We start from the raw sequence: 21,933 nt of genomic DNA on the forward strand, positions 1-21,933 counted from the left end.
GATTGCTAGCTATGAAGATTTCTTTCTAGATTTCTCTGAATTATTTTTTCTTTATTTAGCTACCCCTAGGATGAATCTAGACAGGGATAGTTTAGTAATTTCACACAATAAGAAAGCCTATAAATAGGCAGCAGTGTAATACGATTTTCTCATTCCAAAAGGCAGTTGTTGTTCTCTCTTCTTCTTCTTCCAAAAGTTGCTGTTTTTTGTTTCATGGTGGCTGCAGCCACACGTCAGCAGGAAGCTGGGTTTTAGACCCAACAAAGTTGCCGATAGATGAGGGCAAGGGACCTGTTAAATAATTTCCAAACAAATTCCTGCAAATATAAGGCAAACTTTGTAATTTGGGACAGCAGGCATTGAAGCAGCAGGCATAAAAGGACCAAGGATGGTCATGATCAAGTGATCCAATTTTCCATCAGTACCCCACCATGGATGGGCTATGATCCCAAAATCACATCGACCAGACCATCCAAGCTTTGAAAAATAAAGGAATTTAACTTTTTAAACCATATGTTTAAAGACCTCCGATCCAACAGTAATAGAATATATATTGTTAGAGGTTAGCTAAGCCGCACACAATTACAAGGGAGTACATGCACATGTTAAGACGTACCAGCATTGCATGTGGACATGTGATCCAAGCCGTTTAAAAAAACTTGCTGAAGCTTTTTCAGCCGTCCATTTCTTTTTGAAAATTCTGGGCTGCTTGTTAGTACTCCAACTCTCAGTTCACACTTCACTGTTAGCCACCCCTCTAGGGAATTGATACCAAGACCTCAGAGTTGAAACTCAACAGTATTGAGCTGTGGATCTGGGTGTAAATTCTGGGCCACCTAAAGAGCTTACCAGCCTGAATTTACCAGCCTGAATTTTCTGTCAAAATGTAAATATAATTGCACTAAACCAATGGACGGACAGCTTGGATCTCACGTCCGTGTGCTATGTTGGCAAAAAGATGGTTGCGTATGGATGAAATGTCTTAAACACCTGTGTGGGACACCAAAGGAGCTTCACCTGAAATAAAAGGACTAACCTGATAGACCATTGAGAGAGAGAGAGAGAGAGAGAGAGAGAGAGAGAGAGATGGTTGATCTCAGACCCATGTCCCAAATTGGCACCTATCAGATAGCATATGGATGAGATGCCTTGTGGACGTGCGTCCGCTTAGCAAAGGTCATTTATTAGATATCTTATAGCCCATGCACAGTTCATTTAGTTTTTTGGGCCTGAAAGTAGGCCCAAGCATGCACATGCAAATATTGATCAAAGCCCATCTGCTCACTAAAAGCTGGGCTTGAACATCAGATGGGCCACTCGTTGAGCCCTCTTTTTTTTTTGTCCTTTTTCTTGTTTTGATTTTTTTTTTTTTTTTAATAGTTAAGATGGGCTGAGGCCCAAGACCAGAATGTTGAAGGTTACTTTGGTCCAGAAAAGGGTGTTTTGTGGAAGTGGAGTTTATTCGATATCCTCGCTTCATATGACGTTTGATACATAGGCACTTAGAAATGGTAGTGACATATCAACTCAAACTAACCCGACCAAAAATCAGATTGGTTGAACAATCCTAACATCTTATTTATGGACACTTGTTTATTGAAATAAGACCATTGGATATTTTCATTTTTAACTGTCCAATAAATGTCCACCATTCTAACTTTATTGAATAAAATAAACATAACTTTATTGAATTTCCAATTGCCCGTGCATCATCCATCAGACTCTGCCAGCGTTTCAAAATTGTTCTCTTTGTGGAAATCACAAACTAGAGTAGAGCAACCCATACAGAACTGTGAGATGAGTCAGTTTCCCAAAGGCTTCCGGAATAATGTGACCTCTTGAAATCTGACTATCGACTTTCCTGAAGGACAAAACAGATAGAAATAAGTGAATTTATACAAGGGCATATCCTAACATTCACATGCAGGCGCAGGGAGTCAATCTCCTCTTTATATGAGCTAGAAACAAAAATGCAGGCCCACTACGGGCCCACCTTTGATTTAGAACTAATCCGGTGGGCCCCACCTGTAGAGTGAGGCATCCATTTTTCTGTTCAACGACCACCTGTGAATGGATTGTTCAGAGAAAAAATAGCAACGGTCCACATTCAATGCCACCCCAGTTGGTAGAAATTTTAGGCTTTTGCATCTAGAAAAAAGCTGGGCCATTCGATGAACAGTCCAAATAAGAGGTGGGCCGCTAAATATCATTCCCCATGAAGCAAAATCAAAGAATTCATGATCACGAGTGTTTTACGTGTATATCAATGAATAGTATGCGTGATAGAACACATACAGTTTCGTTATGCGACAGATGGATCCATTGTTGAAAGTGCATTGGCATTCGATCCCAAGGTACAATCCGCCCATTCCCGTGAGAGCAGACCCGCTACACAGTTCCCCACTTATATTCCAATCAGATGATGCGGAAATGTTCCATTGCTGAAAGATGGAATTTAGAATAGCCACTGCACCATTCAAAGCAAACATCTTAAGAGTCAGTAGTTAGGATTGTTACACGCGTGTTCGGTCATGATACAATCATACAAGTATGCACCATTGATCATTGGTAGAAAGATTTCCGAATGATTTTGATAGAGTGCCTTTAATCTTGTGGAAGAAAGCCATGTTTTGATCCAACTGAATTTCAAATCGGTCCGACCGACCGTTCAGGTTTTGACCTGCTGCTCACTGTTATGTTTTGGCCCTATTCGATTCGACCATAAATTTGTACTATGGTTCAATTTTGTTTGACCAAAAGTCTCACGATTTGACCCGACTTAATACGTACGTGCGGGATTAGTTTCTAATTGAGTATGGAATGTATAAAATACCTTGTAATCTTTCGATTAGGGTTAAAGAGCAAAACATCTAAGTGAAGTTTTGAAGGGGATCTAGTGTTTTCCATACGTAAGTTGTTACATCTCTTGTAATTTTTTTTATATAATGGATTGATCATTGCTTTGCGCCATAGTTTTTTCTACAAAGGTTTTCATGTAAAAATTTATGTATTCTTTGTGTTATCCTAGTGGAAGCACTTTTAGCTGGGTTATTTGGTGGGATAGGAACACGGATTGTGTTCAAATGCCGTTGGATGTAACCGTTTAGCACTACGCCAAAATCGCCAATTTGCGACAGACCAAATTCATCGTAAAACCAAATAAACGACAGATTTCAACCGTCGCTGGGTCCGTCGCTATTTACTGGGTCGTTTTTTTTTCGACGGATAAAATCCGTCGTTTAATCTGCGACGGATAACGTCCGTCGTTTCATAGCGACGGATAAGATCCGTCGTAAAAAATAAAAAAATCCGTCGGTAAAATTCAAAAAATCAGTTGTTACTAAAAATATTAGCGATGGATAAGATCCGTCGCTAATATGAGTAACCGACGGACCTCAAATCCGTCGTTGATTTTCAACGGTCAGAAATTAGCGACGGACCTCAAATCCGTCGTTGACGTTCAATGGTCGGAAATTAGCGACGGATAAGGTCCGTCGCTAATATGAGTAAGCGACGGACCTCAAATCCGTCAGTTGTTAATGTTCACAAATTAGCGACGGATTTGGTCCGTCGCTAAAATATCTGTAAATAAAACTAAATATTGATAAATTATTATTATTATTATTTTTAATCTTGCACCTGATAGTCATTCAAAAAATAATTCACACTACTGTTTGATAAGAATCCTATTCACAAAATTGGTAACAACTCAATTCAATAAAAGAGGAAATGACCCAAGTGGCCCACTCCAACAAAAATTGACTTACTAACTAAACATTTCCCCCTCTTAAACTAGGACCCGTACAAAAGAAATTACCTAGAACTTCAACTGTTGGCTATGCCTTGCCTTGAATTGGCTACTTAGTGTCTGCTCTTGTTCAACCTTCTTTTGAGCCCTTCCTACATATATTACAAACAACCAGATTCAATCCAAGAAAAGAATAGTTTAGTCAACCCTTCATATATTACAAATAACCAGCTCAAATCCATGAAATGTGAAGAGTTTAATCAACTAAAACCAATTAACAAAATAAAAGATTAGAATTCATCCTAGCCATTAGAGTTTCAGGTAAGAGCATTTCTTAACTTCATAGCATTCATTGGGAGAGTACAATACAGTTTGAAAGGATCTTTAGATGTTGGAATCAATACACAACAGTGCAAGGCAATCTGCATTTAATGCCCTAGTGTCTAACGACATGACCAAAGGAAAGTGTAGGAACTGGGAAATTCCTATTTCCCAACAATTCGAACTCTTTTATGAGTAGGGATAATGCATCAAGTTCAACTAAGTTGGACCGTAGGTTATTGTTCAGCCAGTGGACAACTTCTAACCTGTCGTGCATGCAACATCCAAGTTATCCAAAAGGTGGGCCTACCATGAGGAGCACTTTGTGCAAAAATCAGCACAATCCATGCATCAGATGAACCCTATATGTATAGATGCCCTAGCCCATAATTCAGGCTGGTCCCACATGCATGTTGACTGTTTGGGACCACATGAAGAAACTTGATTTGTATACGAAAATATCATGTGTTTGGTCAAGCACATATTGTCTATTTGAAAGGGAAAAAAGAGAGGAGAAAATGTACCCATTTAAATAGATATCCATGGTTTAGATTCCATGTATATGAGAGATTCATGCCAAAGATCCTAGCAACCAATGAATAAATAGAGAGGCAAACAATTCCAGAGCTAAGGAAGAGCTCTAAGTGTAATGGAAAAGAAGAAAAGATAAGTAGATCCCCAAACATGCATTGCAACTAAAACAAATACTGTTAGTAGTAAAATGCAAGAATTTGGAGATCAAACTAAAGAAAAGAATCCAATGCATGTGCAGTTCATTACCAATGTCCTTGTAAAATCTCACCTAAATCAGTTGATTTCAATGACTGTCAAGTTGGGGAAAAAAAAAACCATGATTGCCAATTGCATTAACATCTTCAGTTTTGCCATAACCATCACCATTGGAGTCAGCCATGTATGCTGTAAAAGATACAAAACTTGAAAATGCCCACAAAAGTGCTTAATGCAAGTGCAAGGGATGATATTAGACTAAAAAAATCCCAGATAACTTTGGAATGAAAAAATAAGGAAAAAAAATAGCAAATTCAATCACATAAACTGAACACTTGCAACCGTCTATCACACAAATCGCATTAAAAGAAGAAAAAATAAACATTAAACTATCTATTCATTTCCTACCAAAACATGCCAGGTTGGTATTTGTTAAATCTGAATTCCAAAGTATGAATCTGAAGTTGGAAAACTAGTGGTGAATGGATGTTTGGTTTATCCAAAAGGTATCTAGTTTGAAGCTGAAAGGCATAAAAAGTACATCTTCCAAGTTCTTTTACTCGGTCTTCCACTCAAAACAAAATGTTTACTATTGATCCTAGTATTATCTACTACATATTAGTAACATACAACCAATATTGGGGCACCATACCATAAGCTACAAAATTTCATGTCCCCCTAAACAAGGCATCCTCTATTGATATATATATATATATACATATATATATATATATATATATATATATAATAAGTTTTTTTTTTTCATTTACATTCACAAATACATTCATCATCCATCAAACTATTAACAACATTTACAAAAAATAAAATATATCCAACCAACCCTTAATAATAATTTGCAACTTAACCTAATGGGAACCGTTATGCACCGTAATGTCTTACGGCAGAGCGGGTTCTGAGGAGTTACAAGTTGACCCTAACGACAGCATATAAATGAAGCGATAAAGATATAAATGATTTGAAATTAATTAAAGGTTTCGAGAACTTACATCCACCTCGCTCTTATTGCCAAGTAGTCCCGACGAAAATGCATCCACACTATGAGAAGAGAAAAAAAAAAAATTTGTGGCTGCACCGATACGGTCTAGTATGAACGGCTGCCTACGTACCCAATGTTTGGAAGATTGGGATCAAGCCACTACGTAGTTCTTAATATTTAAATCAGAACATTTTACGCATAAGCAAAGAAAAAATTAAAATAAATCATAATAGAAATATGTGTACCTTCTGTCACGCATAAGAAGATGAAAAGCTGAAACAAATCACTAGATTAGTCAAGCAAAACTACTAAATAATTCAAGATAAAGATTTAGTCAAATAATATCCAAAATAACCTCAAACACAATCCATATGTCTTGACCAAATTACAAAAATATGTTCTTAACTTAGGAAAATTTTTAAGTAAACTCCTTTAACATTTATGTTTTCGTCAGCACTCTAGGCCAAACGAGAACATCACCCACGTCGCAATCGGCTAACGTCTTCTCAATGTCACCAAACACATTCGCACTGGGAACTTCAACAACATCCAATATAACTTTGATGCAATCTGGAGGGATGCCTGCATTATCTCTAATCAGACGCCCACGTGCAACAACTCGACTACAAATATCTGTCAAATGACAGATTTGTTCCACCCGTAGAAGTGGAGGTGGAGGTGGAGCTGACTCATCACGATGACTTGAGGTATCGCCAGATCGAAAAAATGCCTACAAGAAATAATTTTTATTATTTTCATGGATAAAATAATAAGTATACATCATTCTTTAATTGTTAAAATACCTGAGAACCAGCAGTGCCAGGAGAGCATTGCATTGGTTGAACTGGAGTATTTATTTGATTCTGAACTTCAAGCAAACGTTCTCCAATGGTCAATATCATGTCCTTGCACTCGTTGATCTTGTTTTCCATTTGCTCTTTTAATACAATTATCGATGCTTTAACCTCAGCAATTTCACCCTTTCCTTCTCTAATTTCATTAATGTAAGGGGTTGAAGCAATAATGGTAGTTTTTGCAATATGACCCAACCCCCTTACACGTCCTCTTTTATCAAGACCACAAACCTAAATGATAATCAACCATTATTAGTAATGCATGTATATTAGTAACAAAAAATGTTCAGAAAGTTAAGTATGTCAAAGTGAAGAGAATGAATGAAAAACATGTGCAACCGGGTCGTGATTTAAATCGTTATGTATACAAGCCGGGTCATTGGCAACTATTTCTTTTATTTTTTCCATTGTGATGCTCAACTTCTGTGAAGGGAGAGACCCATCGGATCTAGTATGAGTTGCCAGAAACAATTCAATTCTCATGATTTAAGTATCTGAATTTTTTTGTTGCTATAATTTACAATGAGAAATCATGTTAATTATTCTATATTCTTAAATTGGATTAAAAGAAATTAAAGTTATATTAAAAACTTACAATCAACTCTGCCGTCCTAGCAGATCCCCGTCGCCCAGTCGTGTGAGGGAACTTCATTTCGCTTCTGGATTCCTTTCCCTTTCCACGACGAGACTTTGCCTCTTTTGTAGATTCGTAATCAACGAATTTGACCCAATCTTCTAGCTTTACGCCATTAGGGCAATTTTTTTTCCTGTCTCCATCATTATCATACATATCCAGGACAGTTCCTCGTAATCGGTTCTTCCAGTCCTTCCACATATCATTAGCACGCTTAATTATGGCAGTTTTACAGCTGTCACTATCGTCAACATCATATTTGGCCTACATATTTCATTAAATAGGGCAATTAGTCAACAACAATTATATTATAAACATTAGAAAGTAAAACTCATGTATTTAAATGCTTACCAAAACAGTTGACCAAACATTATCCTTGATGGTATCTGGCACAAGCCGCCAGTCTTTGTATGCAATTGGACAATGAGTCCTGACCACATTTCCTAGAAATGAGGTGAATTGATTTTTGTTATCTCCAGTAATCTCTCCAACTGGACTAATTGAAACTTTTATCTTTGTGGTGCTTCCTGGGGCAGAACTAGAAGGCCCTACATACGACATAATTCCTAAAAAAAAAATTAAGATTATTAGTCATTTAATATGTTGCTATACATAATAAAGAGATGACACTATACACATGCATAAGTTTTTACTGAATTTAGAAAAAATGAAAAGGAAAATAATCTAATATAGTAAAAGTAGTTAAATTTATTTCAACCTGATATGAAACTTGATCAGTTTCTTTTTCGCTTCTGAATACGTGGGTTACTTGATACAATTTCTACATATGACCCTTCTTGTATATCTTCACTAGTTGGGTCATACAGATCATCTATTAAGGAAGGGCTCGAGGAACCTGCAGTCAACCTGGCCTCAAACACTAGCGGATCCTCAAATGCATATGCATCTTTTGTTAGTCGCTTCGGAACATCTAATACAACATGCCAGTCATCTCTTGTCGGATCCTTGCAATAGAAGACTTGAGCCGCCTGAGATGCATGTATAAATGGCTCATCCTCTTCCTTGATATTCCTTCTAAACCTTCCTAGGTTAACAAATATCAGATTTGTTTCAGGATCTACATAACATCCATTTGAAGTATCTTCGATATGCACCCAATCACAGTAGAACAATGTTATCTTAAAGGTGAAGTAGTTTAATTCAAGAATTTGTCTAATGATACCATAGTAGGTGGCTTCCTGTTCTACCAAGTTCTTATCCTTGGCACTCGCCCTGAATATAGTTAAGGCTTTCATAGAGACTCCACTGTTTTGTGTTGTCAAGTTTTTTTCAAAGTGCAAAAAACATATCCATTTACTGAGTATGTACTGTATGATGTGGCATCGTAGCTAGGACCAGTAGCGATTCTCTTAAATTGTGACATTTCTTCATTCTCTAATTGTTCCCTTAACCAAGCATTGTAGTCTACTTCTTTTTGTACCGACGGATTGCCCCTCCTGTTTTGTCCCTTACGTGTTTGGCCATGAATGTATTCATTGTACTTCCTACAATTCACATATAATATAAAATATGAATTAAACTTTTTACTTTACATGGTACAATTTAAAAACATTAAGGATAGAAATATAGACTTTTGTCAACTTACCCCAGCCATTGAGCATTTTCAGCGTGATGTTGTAATACCCATCTGCGTGCTTGTTGATATTGCACATTAGTAAGAAGATAACTTTTTCCTTTTTTATCGATTTGAAAATTATCGGCATTATCATCACCCTCATCATAGAATATCTTTTTCACTCTCTTATGGCTTCCTAACATCTTATCAGGCATGTAGTCCATGCAGTACATCATGGACTCTTCCAGTATGTAGCGTTCAACAATACAACCCTCTGGATAAGTTTGATTCGTCACATACTTTTTGTATGTTCTCATCATCCTATACACATTAAAATCAGATATGGATATAAATTTTAAAAAAAATGGAAAAAGAAAGTTGATAAATTCTGATAATTAATGTTACCTCTCAAAAGGATACATTCATCAATATCTGACAAGTCCACAAAGTTGTACTTCCTTTGCTAAGTGCACCACTAGGTGTGTCATAGGAACAAAAAAAGATGGGGAAAAATATTTTTCGAATACACATAATGTTTCCACTATTTTTTTTTCATAATTTGAAGCTCTTCACGATTAATAACTTTTGAACATATGACGTTGAAGAATCTTGACATTTCACAAATGGCAGTGCGCAATGTCTTCTTCTTTCCTAAAAACGAGTGCATCAACAAAACTGGTAGCAATTGCTGCATCACAATGTGATAATCATGTGACTTGAGGGCCTTTAGTTGACAATCCTCTAAATTGACACGATGTGTCCAGTTTGCACAATATCCTCTTGGGACTTTCAAATTGCTCAGTGTCAGACAAAACATGTTTCTTTCAGATGTGGACAATGTGAAAGGAGCTTTGGGTAAGAATAACCTGCCGTTTCTTTCTTCAGGCCACATAGACTTTCTTATCTTCATAGCCTGAAGATCCTGACGGGCTTGTAAACCATCCTTAGTCTTATCTTTTGTATCCATGATTGTTGCAATGAGGTTCTCGGTGACATTTTTCTCAACATGCATCACATCCAGATTGTGACGAATGGGCAAATGCTCCCAGTATGGCAAGTCAAAAAGGATTGATCTCTTTGTCCAGGCAGTAATGTTGTTTGGGTCATTCTTAGGCTTTTTCTTAGTCTTTCCCACTTGCTTTCCGAAAACGGTTTCAATATTTTTCATTTTACGTAGTACATCTGAACCTTTCATACGCTTCGGAGCCTTTCTTTTTTCCTCTTTCCCATTGAATCTGGTTCTATCAGTCCTAAAGTCATGACCTGATGGCAGGAATCTTCTATGTCCCATATATGCAAACTTCTTTCCATGTTCAAGCCAAACCGATTCTGTCTCCTCACTACAAATAGGGCATGCGTACTTTCCTCCTGTCCTACAACCAGAAAGATGTCCTTATGCTAGAAAATCATGTATTGCCCATAGTAAAATTGTCCTCATTGTGAACATATTCTTACTGTGCGAGTCATATGTCATAGATCCTTCCCACAATTCAAGCAACTCTGCAATCAACGGTTGCAAGTAAACGTCAATGTCATGTCCTGGACCCTTTTTTCCAGGGATCAAAAGTGTTAACATGGTAAACTCCTTCCGCATGCATAAATGAGGCGGGAGATTATACGTAACAATCATAACAGGCCAGCAACTATATGAATTGCTCATATTCCCAAAAGGATTGAATCCATCCGTTGCAAGTCCTAAACGAACGTTACGTGGCTCCGCAGCAAAATCAGCATACTTTTCATCTACAATCTTCCACATAGACGAATCCACTGGATGACGCATGCAAATATCATCTTGAGCCGACTTTGAATGCCATATCATATTCTCTGCAATCTCTGGTATAGTGTAGAGTCTTTTTAACCTCGGCGTTAATGGGAAGTACCTTAGCACCTTACGAGGTACATGTGGGGCGGTTGACCTTACAACACTATTAAATTTCCATCTGCTTTCTCCACATTTTGGACAACACTGCTTATCAACATGGTCCTTCCAGTACAAAATACAATCGTTAGGGCATGCATGTATTGTCTCATAGTTCATACCTAATGAACTGATCAGCCTCTTTGCATTATAAGTACTATCTGGCAAAGAGTTCTCGTTGGGCAAAATTTTCTTGAGCAAGTTTAACAACTCTGTAAAGCTATTGTCTGACCAACGAAACCTAGCCTTCATACTCAGCAACTCCACTGTCACAGACAACTTTGTATGCTCCGGTTTACACGATGGATATAGGGGTTGTTTTGCATCCTCCATTAACTTCCTATACCGAGCCTCATCGCCTAATTCATCATGAGCTTCAATATCATCTCCATTATTAACCTCATCCATACATGCATCTAACTCAATGGGTTGAAAACGACCGAAAGCATCATTCACCAAATCGACCATTCTGGGCAACACATCTTCATTACGATTATCGACAAATGTACTCGCACCTGTTTCAAGACGCTGTTCCCCATGGAGAAACCACGTCGTGTACGTTTGATCTATGCCATTAAAAACCAAGTGTTCGGAAATGGTTTCTAATGTCATCTTCCCACGTATATTACAGCACTTGGCACAAGGACAGCTGTGCCAGTCTTCCCCATTTGAATTTTGTTTCACGTACTTTAGAAATGTTACAACACCTTCCATGTATTCAACAGTTAACCTTCCTGCCCGCATCCAGTTCTTGCATGGTGTCATGGAAGTCATCTCTGGTAACGTATACATGATGTGTTTAAGTTAGATTACGAATGAGTATGTCTATCTAATTGACTAAATCAGTTGCCCATCCAAGACCAAATAGATTGTAACGCTTTCATTTTCAAATTTAAATGCCTACACCGAAATTCCGGCAGCATCTCCCCATATCTCTCCAGATATATTGATCTTGTATGTGATTCCCACGTCAGGTATCAACACAAAGTGAGGATATTTGACAATGGAAATAAATGCAAGAAACATATCCAGAGAGAAAGAAAGATGATGCATAGAAAAGGCAAGTGCATTTGAATTGCTAAAATGAAAGCATTACATTTTATCCGGCATTGAACTGTCCAAACATGGACAATTTAAGGATTTTTATGCACCAAGGAGCACACTGTATCTATGCCTGGCCACATAAAAACCCTTAAATGGGTAATTGATTGTCTTAATCTATATACAATCACATCAAAATTTGTAATCTAAATGAACATAATTCAAAAGAAGTGGTAACCTGAGTTGTTTTCCTGCAACCAGTCTCACCAGATACTAGCACCACCTGTTCTCCATACACAAACAGATAAACAAAACTCAGAGCATGACATTGAATAACATTGAATCCTGATTTCACCAGTAGTAACAAAAAGAAAATGCTCAATACAAGTGTAACAGGTTTATCCTCATTTCTTTTTATTAAGCATGGTGATGGGGATATTATTTTCTAACAGATGGGTGTAATCTAGTTAGTCCCATACATGAAAGTAGACATGACCAAAATCTGAAAATCCGAATCAATCTAACAAAAACCAACAAAATCCAAAACCCAAAATAAGATTCAAAACAAACCAAAATGGATGCCTAAACTGCAAAAACTACACAAGAAGCATCTACATGCATCTACCGACCAGTTACCACCTGTAGTTTCTCCAACAATGCATGACATCGATAAACTTCTGCTTTTGATTTTTCTATATAGCATAAATTAGAAAAGATTCAAGTGACTAAAATTTTTCTATGGATGGTGACTGACCAAGAAAAGCTAATCACATTATATATAGTAAAAATTAGAAAAGATTCGAGTGACTAAAATTTTCTTATGGATGGTAACTGTCCAAGAATAGTTTAGCCATTTGTTCCAAATGACATGGATTGACGACTCATCTGAGTCCGCCCATCACCATGTGCGTCACAATGCAGTCCCAGCAGGAGTCAAAAGGTGAAGTCATAGTCTTGGTTGTCAAGATTTTCCACATGCAACACGTGCACAACTGCCCATTTGGATGTACCCAAAATCACCATTCAATTGGATATCCATTGTGAAAATGGGTTTATATCTGTTTAACTGATCATTTGTGACAGGCTATTCTTTCCAGAAACCACATCCTAAGAAGGTGCATTTCCACCACCCATTTGGATAACTTGATGTTTAACAGGCTGCTAAATTGGGTGGGGTGCATCTCATCTGCACCAAAATGCAGAAACTCACAAACATACTTTTGGAAACATTTCGGTTTGGAAAACCAAAGTGCTCTGAACTTCTATTGCTAGAAAAAAGGAATTACAAAGATTAAATCCTTTATTTAGTAGGTTCTTTGTCACACAAATACAAGCAAAAGTTACTTCAATCAACTTCTAGATCCATAGTGGGCTTGTACGTTCGACTCTCTTAAAAGTTACTTCAAAGACAGTATGCTGTGTCATGGGCTGATATGGATGGATGGACTTGGAACTGTGTTGCAGTGGAGTAATGGTTTCTGATGATTTCCAGTTGGAGGGCATAGAGATCATATTTGCAATTAATTCACCATCTTTTTAAGTGGCAGTTGTAACTGTTTGTCAAGGAACGTGTGTCGTAGAGAACCTGTCGTGGGGGTTGTGAATGTTGCTAGTGACACACCTTGCGTGGCATGGTATGTGTCTCAAGCTTTGTTCCATCTCCAACAATTGTTGGAAAGCATGCTTTCAGCTTCTTTTTCCTTCTTCTAGCTGTGCACTTACCATGTAGACATGCTTGGTGTGTACTTATTGAACCTATAGATCAACCTCAGGTGCTGTGGAATATGGAATGAAGAGTTGATTTGGGGTGATCCAAACACTTGGAACAGCCTAAACTATTGATCAGAAATCATGGCCATCTCCATGTGTGGTTGCTATGTAAGATCACGTAGCAGCCAAGGCAGGATCAGCTGGTCCGTTTTCAGCATCTGTCATGGTCATGTAGCAGCCGAGGCAGGCACACGGCTCAAGCAGTAAAACACTGCAAGTACTCTTGTTTAAAGGCCCTGGACGATGGTTCCTTGTCTCCCTCACTTGGGTTGATGCTGCTTTCTACATCTACGGTCGGGCAGTAGCTATTTGGAGTTTTTTTCATATAAAATTTCATTACTTTTCCAAAAAAAAAAAAAGGACAACTGAAAATAGAACTACAGTAAGGACCTACGTTCAACTGAAAGAAACACTACAGCTGGAGGCTAGGATTTTCCAATTTAGGAATATTTGGGGCATGCTCTTTCCATGGCTGGACAGAAAAGACCAATGATCTGAATTACTGAACCATGGGCTCCACTCGTCAATGCTTCTCGTGGTGTGGTCTCTCAAGCCTTCAGTCTGCCTCCTTTATGAGCTCATGCCCTAAAATGATATGTCAAAATAGATGGACGACGCGGATCAAACACATATCACCGTGAGCCCCCTGGAGCCCCTGTTAGGACCATTAGTCTCTAACTAGGCTTTGCTATGGATATAACACAGTACCCAACCCATGGAAATAGTAATGTCCAGCCTTGAAACCTTTCCAAAGGTCTACCATGATGTTTATTTGTCATCAAACCTATTCATAAGGTCACAAAGACTTGGATAAGGGAAAACATAAATATTGGCTTAATCTAAAACTTGATAGGAGTTCAATCTCTACTATTTCTTGTGCTATTATACACTTAAACCTTTGATCTACTTCGATTTTAGGATCATGCCCTAAAATTATCTTTTAAAATAGATGGACAATGCGGTTATAATACATATCAAGGTTAGCCCAATGGAGCTCCTGCCAGGACTGCATGGGATAGTACGGATCAGCGCCAAAATTGTAACATATTCATTATTGGAAAGTCAATCAAACCACATCATAGGAGATAGTGTTTTGGATCCACTGAAGTTTTGAATTAAGTTTATATTTATTTTCTATTCATCCATGTCTGTGTGACCTTAGGAAGATTTTGGTTGACAAATGAACCTTACTATGGACCATTGGATGGCTCCAACAATGGACACCATCATCCCCCTTGTTTCCTATGATATGGTCCACTTGAGGTTTGGATATGCTTCAATTTTGGGCTCTTGCCCTAAAATGATCTGGACAAACAAATGAATGGCATGGATAATTATATATTGATCATGATGGGCCACGCAGAATTTGCTCAGTACGTTATGGAGCTGGACCCAAATCAAGATAGCTCAAAAGCTTAGCTTGAATTGATTTAAAAACACTCGGCTTGGATTGATTCAAATAGAAATTCAAACCAAATCAAATTAACCTCAATTAAGCTGGTTTAAAAAAATAAACCAAGCTCAGACTAGGGTAGTACAACATCGGCTTTGCTGGAAGCTTGGCTTGATTAACCTGATTTGATTCTACTTGTAGATTGTGTGCACATTGTTTCCTCACGGTGGAATCCAATTGAACTTTTGATATGATTCAGTTTTAAGATCATGTCGTAAAGTGATAAGTAAAAACAAATGAATTGGAAAATACATATAGGTGATGACGTAGATAATACATAATTAATATTTGTGTTTGTATTTCACCTTCATCCAAGTCCGTGGGTTACAGTGTGCCTCAAGAAGTTTTAATGGTGGATGTTCAATCAAGAATATTTTCCTGTGGTGTAGTCTACCTGAGATTTGGATCTTCCTCATTTTTTGGATCGTATCCTAAAACGTGCAAGCAAAATGAATGAACGGCAGAGATAAAACATTTACATCATAGTGAGGTCCTTATAGCTTTGACACTACCTGGCTGGCTTGTGTTGAGGTCACTAGCCAAACCGCGTCCACACCAAACCAGGTCCTACAAATAGTAGGACCGAACTGGAGATGGAATTTGGCACGAAAATCACACCAGTTAAAATAATCCTATCTGATTGGCGATGGGCCAATGGCAGTCAAATGGACGGTTAGATGGGGTAAGAGAGAGAGAGGAGGAGGAGGAGGCAATGGACGGTTAGATGGGGTAAGAGAGAGAGAGGACTATTATTCCTGTTCTTACTAACATGCCCGTATCTACTGTTTGTTGCTTGAGGTGATGCAACAAGCATCACCCTAAGCAACAAACAACTGATCCAGCAAAAATACCACAGAGCAGTGGGACAAACAGCACTGTGACAGCTTCTCAACAGGAAGGAACTGTATCCAAGCTACATAGAAAATCAGCTACCAAGAATAATAATACCAATAGTGCTTCATACCTGGGATCTTAAATCAATGGATCTGAAAACGGTATCTTAGCGTACTGAGTAAACAGAGAGAGAGAGAGAGAGAGAGAGAGAGAGAGAGAGAGAGCGAGAGCATTACCTGTGTTGGTGAAGAGATTGACAGGAAGAAAGAGGTAGGAGAGATGTCTGCGGCCGGCGCTGGGAGAGGAACCGACGGAGTGAATGAGAGGGAGAGAGAACAGAGGCGTCGTTTAGGCAGATTGCGTACCGAGTAACTCGGTACCTTAGCGTACTGAGTAAACCATGTGGGGTCCACCGTTATTTATTTATTTTATCCACTCCATTAATACATTTTAACAGATAATTTTAAGTCTTGATACCAAAATGGAAGAATATCTAAACCTCAAGTGGACCACACCACAGGAAACAGTTTTTTTGAACCTCTACCATTGAAAAATTAATGGAGGTCACAGAAGTTTTGGATCAAGCTGATGTTTGTTTTTTCTCTTCATCTATGTATTTGTGATCTTAAGAACAGGTTGGATGACAAATAAACATCACTGTGGGTCCTAGGAAGTTTTCAACAGTGTAAATCATTATTCCACACTATTTCCTGTGGTATGGTACTCTAGAGCTTTGGATTTACTTAACATTTTGGATCAACCCCTAAAATTAGTGGGAAAAAAGGATGGACGGTGTGGATAAACCACATACATTCACAGTGGGCCCGACTGAGTTTACTCAGTACGATAAAAGCGTACTTAGTAGCTCAGTACGCAATCCGATTTCCTTGTTTCAGGGGAGACGGATTGGCTGGCTGGTGGTCGGTACTCTGTGGGCCCCACCATGATGTACGTGTTTCATCCATTCCGTTCATCCATTTTTACAGATCAATTTATGGCTTTATACAAAAAAATTGATTGGGATATAAATCTTAGGTGGGCCACATCACAGGAAAAAAATAATGAATGGATATTCACCATTAAAATCCTCCTAAGGCCCACTGTACTGTTTATTTGAAATCCAATATGCTGATTTGGTCATAAAGACCCAGGTGAATGGAAAAAATAAATATCGGCTTGATCCAAAACTTTTATCCCCCCAAAACGTTTTTAATGGTCAAAATTCATTCAAAATTGTTTCCTGTAATGTGGTCCACTTGAGATTGAGATATAATTTATTTTTTTACTTACATCATAAAATGAAATATAAAAATAGATGGACGGCTTGGATGACACACATACATCATGGTGGGCCCCACAGAGCACCAACCACCAGCCAATGGCTGGTGTCAGGGGGAGTAGCCAATCCATTTTTTCCCTTCATCAAGGGGAGTAGCCAATCCTTTTGGGGGCCATAAAAGTTTTGGATAAAGCTGATCTTTGTTTTTTCCCTTCATCAGGGCCTGTATGATCTAATCAACAGATTGGATGTCAAATAAACAGTACTGTGGCCCTTAAGAGGATTTTAATGGTGGATACCCAATCAATATTGTTTTCCTATGATGTGGTCCACCTTAGGTTTATATCCCTATCATTTTTTTGATCAAGCCCTAAAATGATCGGTAAAAATGGATGAACATAATGGATGAAATACATACATCATGGTGGGGCCCACATAGCACGTAATACTAGCCAACGGGTGGGTGACAGGGGAGTAGCCAATCCGTTCCCATCCATGCTAGTATTTGTGGTGTGGTCCATTTAATCTTTGGAAATGATTCATTTTTGGAATAATTCTCTGAAAAATGGATGAACGGTGTGGGTTGATCCCAAATTTTCGGTAAATCCAAAGCTCAAGTGGACCATGCCACACGAAACAATGTGGAATAATGATTTCCACCATTGATACCTTCCTTTGGCCCACAGTAACGTTAACGTTAATTTATTTGCCATCCAACCTATTCATAATATCAAATATATATGAATGAAGAGAAAACACAAACATCAGCTTGATCCAAAACTTCTATGGCCTCCAAGAATTTTTCAATGGTAGAGGTTCAATCACACTATTTCTTGTGGTGTGGTCCACTTGAGCTTTGGATATGTTTCCTTTTTGTTCTTTAGACCTCATATTATTTGTTAACATGGATAAACGGAATGGATAAAATAAATAAATAACGGTGGACCCCACAAAGTTTACTTTGGTAAAGGTAATGACTAACTCACCTAAATGTAGAGGGGTTTCCTTAAAACATTCATAATCATATATTAGGCTTGCCTTAATGTGATTCACATATCCAACCCACTCATTATGTGTGTCCCACTTGGATGAGGGGTCAGACCAAGTTTTAGCCGCATCCAAAACTCATGTGGGCCCCACCAAGTGCTTTTATATTTTTTATGATGTCTTGACTTGGTTTTAGATGGTATGGTCCACCTGAGTTTCGTTTACGGATGATTATTGAGATATCTCATAACCTAAAGGGGGCACATCAAATGCACAGTGTTGATGTTCGACACACATCATGATGGGGCCCACAAAACTTACTAACATAAATTCTTAGGTTCTCACAAGGTCAATAAGTTGGGTCACAATTTTGACCAGAATATTTAGCCGATTTTATATGTTTGGTCCATTCACTATATTTTACTGATCAATACCCTCAATTTGACTAGTTACTCGCCTCAATCAGGCTAGCTACATGTGAGAAAGGTATTGGGATTACAAGATTGATCAACAATTTGAGTGAAATTTGATTCAAACATATGAAGTTATTTACTCTTCAATCTGGACTAATTAGATTGTCTGAAAACGGTTAAAGGTTCAATTAGGGGATGTGCCTAATAATTTATTAAAAAAATATATTTTTTTTTACAAATAAATTTCAATTTCCATTTAAAACTAACATTTTTTTTTAAATATCTATTTTTTTTACTCTTAATTTTTCTTTGAAAACTTTTAACAAAATATCATTTTTATTATAAAATATTTCAAAAAAATTGAAATATAAATTCTGAATTTTATTTTCAAAATATCTTAAATTTTCACAATTTTTAATTTTTTTCCCAAAAATTCCAAAATGCCAATTTTTTTCTTTAAAAGCATCATGTTGTTTTCAACTTTTCAATTTTTAAAAAAAATTATATATATTTTTTCAAAATCTTAGTGTTTTTATAAATAAAATTTTCTTTTAATTTCGAATTTTGAACATTTTCAATTATTTTTCAAAATCACAAAATTTTTCAACTTATTTATTTTTCGTTTCAAAATGTTTGTTTTTTGATAAAGTATCGATTTTTTAATATCGTTTTATTTTAAAAATTTTCAATTCTTTTTCACTTCTCCATTTTTTTAAAAGCATTTTATTCGAAATTGTCAATTTTAATTGAACTTCACAATTTATTTATTTTTTTTTTCAAATTTCAAACTCTCATTTTCTTTTTTAAAATATTTTCATTTTTCAACATTGTGAAAATTTTCACATTTTTTAAAATATTTTTAATTTTCTTTTTCAGGATATTATTTTTTCTCAAAATCAAATGCTATTTTTTTTTTCAAATTTATCAACCTTATTAAATATTCTTTTTTGTTAACACAATAGATTTTTTTTAAATCACAATTTCTTATTTTTCAAAATCTAATTTTTTTCTCAAACATAGTTAAATTTTTTAAACTTCTCAATATTCTTTTTCATGTGATACTACAAATCATTTAAATATTAGTTTTAAATTAAAAAATAAAAATAAAAATTCCACTCATTTGATATAAAAATAAATAAATTTTCTTTTTGCATTCAATCAATTGTTAAAAAATAATCTTAGATACAAATATGTACAATTAAACCACTGAAATTATTTTAAAAAACAATTATTAGACTACAAAAAAACTTAATTTTCCACCATATTCTAAAGAAAATGAAAAAAAAAATTAATGTGTTGGCAAAAGACCTTTTACGACGGACCTGATCCGTCGCAAAATCAACTGAAAAGCCCGCCATTTGCTAATTTCGGTGGGAATCTGCAACTGTTCGTTTTCCGTCACCAAATCAAATTTTGCGACGGATTTCATCCGTCGCCTATTTACGATGGACAAAAAAACCGTCGTAAATACGTCGTAAATCGGATTTTAGCGACGGATTTTGGTCCGTCGCAAAATTTTGCGACGTTTGGCCTACGGATATTCGAGAAAGACAAGCTTAGCGACGGACTTTTTTCGTTAGCGACGGATTAAATCTGTCGTTAAACCAAGAGATTTTTGCGACGGACAAAAATACGTCGCAAAATGGCCATTTTGGCGTACCAGATAGTACGTTGGATTATTAGATTGAAACTAAAAACATTGCATCGAGGGGATCAAATGTGAAGTTTAAGACAAAAAAGTTCGCAGGTTAAAATAACTTCAAATTATAGAGGTTAAAGAAGAAAACCCTTTTAATTCAGCATGGGTTGCAACATGCACTCCTTAGGAAAACGAGACGTGCAGAATCTATGAAGAAGATTGAGATAAACTTGACCAGAGAACGATTAGCACAATTCAATTGTGTTTGGCCGATGAAGTCGTAAACAATGTCATTGATGAGACTATTACTGCAGGATTATGAGCGAACTTGGAGAGTATGTATATGACGAAATCGTTCTCCAATCGTCTATATCCGAAGAGACAATTTTATACTCTTAGGATTGTGAAAATGTCAGATCTCTATGTGCACACCAACATCTTCAACAAACTATTTTGCAAACTAATAAATGTATAGGTGATGATCGATAAAGATGATAAAGCTCTAATTTTATTGACATCTCTCTCCCGAAGTCGTACAAGTATTTGCTGGATACTTATACTATGGTAGGGATACCTTGATGTCGACATCGTTATCTTGGCCCTTTAGTCGAAGCAGTTGAGAATAAAGAGCAGAGGTGAATGTACATCTATGGATGTATTGTTTGCCCAAGAAAAATCATCTAAGAGAGAAAATGGGAAGTCACGATCGAGGTCCAAGTCGAAGAGCAAAAGCAAGTTGAAGTGTTAGAATTGTATTAAGATTGGACAGCTTCCTATTAAGGACTAACCGACAATGATGAAGAATAGCAAGATAGAAGAACATAATGTCCAAAAAGAAATTATTTTTCATTCCTATTTAATTGGCCCATATATGATTTTCTCTTTTATATAATGATAAAAACATTTCTTTAACAAAAGAAAAGAGAAATGAGGTAGAAACAAAAATTGATCTCTAGCCAATTGTCCTTTGAGAGAAGTGTTTTTCATTTTTTTGAAAAAAGAAAAGAAAATAGTAGCGAAACCCCTGAGCTCGGCTGCCATACTAAAAAATCATGACCTTCCTAGATTCTTCCAATCTAGTGAGTGGAAGGAAGAGTAACAAATATCATAGCGAAAGGTTGGAAGGAGGTGAAGAGAAGAAGAAAATAGTTAGACTGGAGTGAACAATCTGCAACTTTGGGGGTATCCCTTTATAGAAAGTCATGATCATGAAGGCCCTCATTGAGCAATCATGACAAATGATTTCCAGCATAAAATATTGTGCATGACTATCAAACATGAACCTTGTGCCACCACGTGTCAATCGTCAAACGACCACCAGAGCCGAAGTGTCATAAAATGTCTCTTCACATTATTCAAATGTACAGTGATATGAGGGCATTATTTACACTTGCCGAGCACAATCCATGTTGCCTAATAAGATGCCGCTATGTGTTTTCCCTCATGTATGAACAACGGGAGGTAAATCGTATATGTGCCTCGATAAATCTTTGATACATATCCTTTGGTGACAAATTTGTAGACACATCTGCAGTTGAGAAAAGAGGGATAATACATGAAATACATGTGACCATCGCACGAGTGACACGTGTGACCTATAGCGTATGCAAGAAGATAATTAAAGAATTGCTGATGTCAGATATCTTGCTATTCAGGATATGCAAAGTGAGGCCATCAAACACAATCATGCCAAAAATGAAACTTTTCAAAAGTGATCAATGCTTTCTCAGAGACTAT

General features: G+C 36.9%; 2 protein-coding genes across 2 annotated transcripts; both read right to left on the reverse strand.

Moving 5' to 3' along the window:
* Positions 1 to 1,441: 1,441 nt before the first annotated feature.
* Positions 1,442 to 21,713, reverse strand: LOC131220887 (probable LRR receptor-like serine/threonine-protein kinase At1g56130). Its single transcript, XM_058215777.1, has 3 exons — positions 21,587 to 21,713; positions 2,296 to 2,467; positions 1,442 to 1,861 (listed from the first exon to the last, which is right to left on the reverse strand). Coding segments are annotated over exons 1-3 (276 nt in total). The 5' UTR covers positions 21,588 to 21,713; the 3' UTR covers positions 1,442 to 1,758.
* LOC131220886 (uncharacterized) lies at positions 5,864 to 8,447 on the reverse strand. The gene is made up of 4 exons (XM_058215776.1): positions 8,002 to 8,447; positions 7,635 to 7,849; positions 7,245 to 7,547; positions 5,864 to 6,525 (listed from the first exon to the last, which is right to left on the reverse strand). Exons 2-4 carry the CDS (start codon positions 7,842 to 7,844, stop codon positions 6,235 to 6,237), a joined length of 804 nt encoding a protein of 267 aa, XP_058071759.1. The 5' UTR covers positions 7,845 to 7,849; positions 8,002 to 8,447; the 3' UTR covers positions 5,864 to 6,234.
* Positions 21,714 to 21,933: the final 220 nt, after the last annotated feature.

The sequence above is a fragment of the Magnolia sinica genome, chromosome 12 (assembly GCF_029962835.1).
Source record: "Magnolia sinica isolate HGM2019 chromosome 12, MsV1, whole genome shotgun sequence".
Lineage (NCBI taxonomy): Eukaryota > Viridiplantae > Streptophyta > Magnoliopsida > Magnoliales > Magnoliaceae > Magnolia > Magnolia sinica.

Excerpts from the sequence above, each read along its gene's own strand:
- LOC131220886 (XM_058215776.1), bottom strand. The coding sequence starts at position 7,844 with ATGTCGTATGTAGGGCCTTCTAGTTCTGCCCCAGGAAGCACCACAAAG. Across the intron at positions 7,548-7,634 it reads ATGTTTGGTCAACTGTTTTG|GCCAAATATGATGTTGACGA; the intron begins GTAAGCATTTAA and ends TGAAATATGTAG. Across the intron at positions 6,526-7,244 it reads CTAGGACGGCAGAGTTGATT|GCATTTTTTCGATCTGGCGA; the intron begins GTAAGTTTTTAA and ends TATTTCTTGTAG.
- LOC131220887 (XM_058215777.1), bottom strand. Across the intron at positions 1,862-2,295 it reads ATCTGTCGCATAACGAAACT|GAAAGTCGATAGTCAGATTT; the intron begins GTATGTGTTCTA and ends TTTGTCCTTCAG.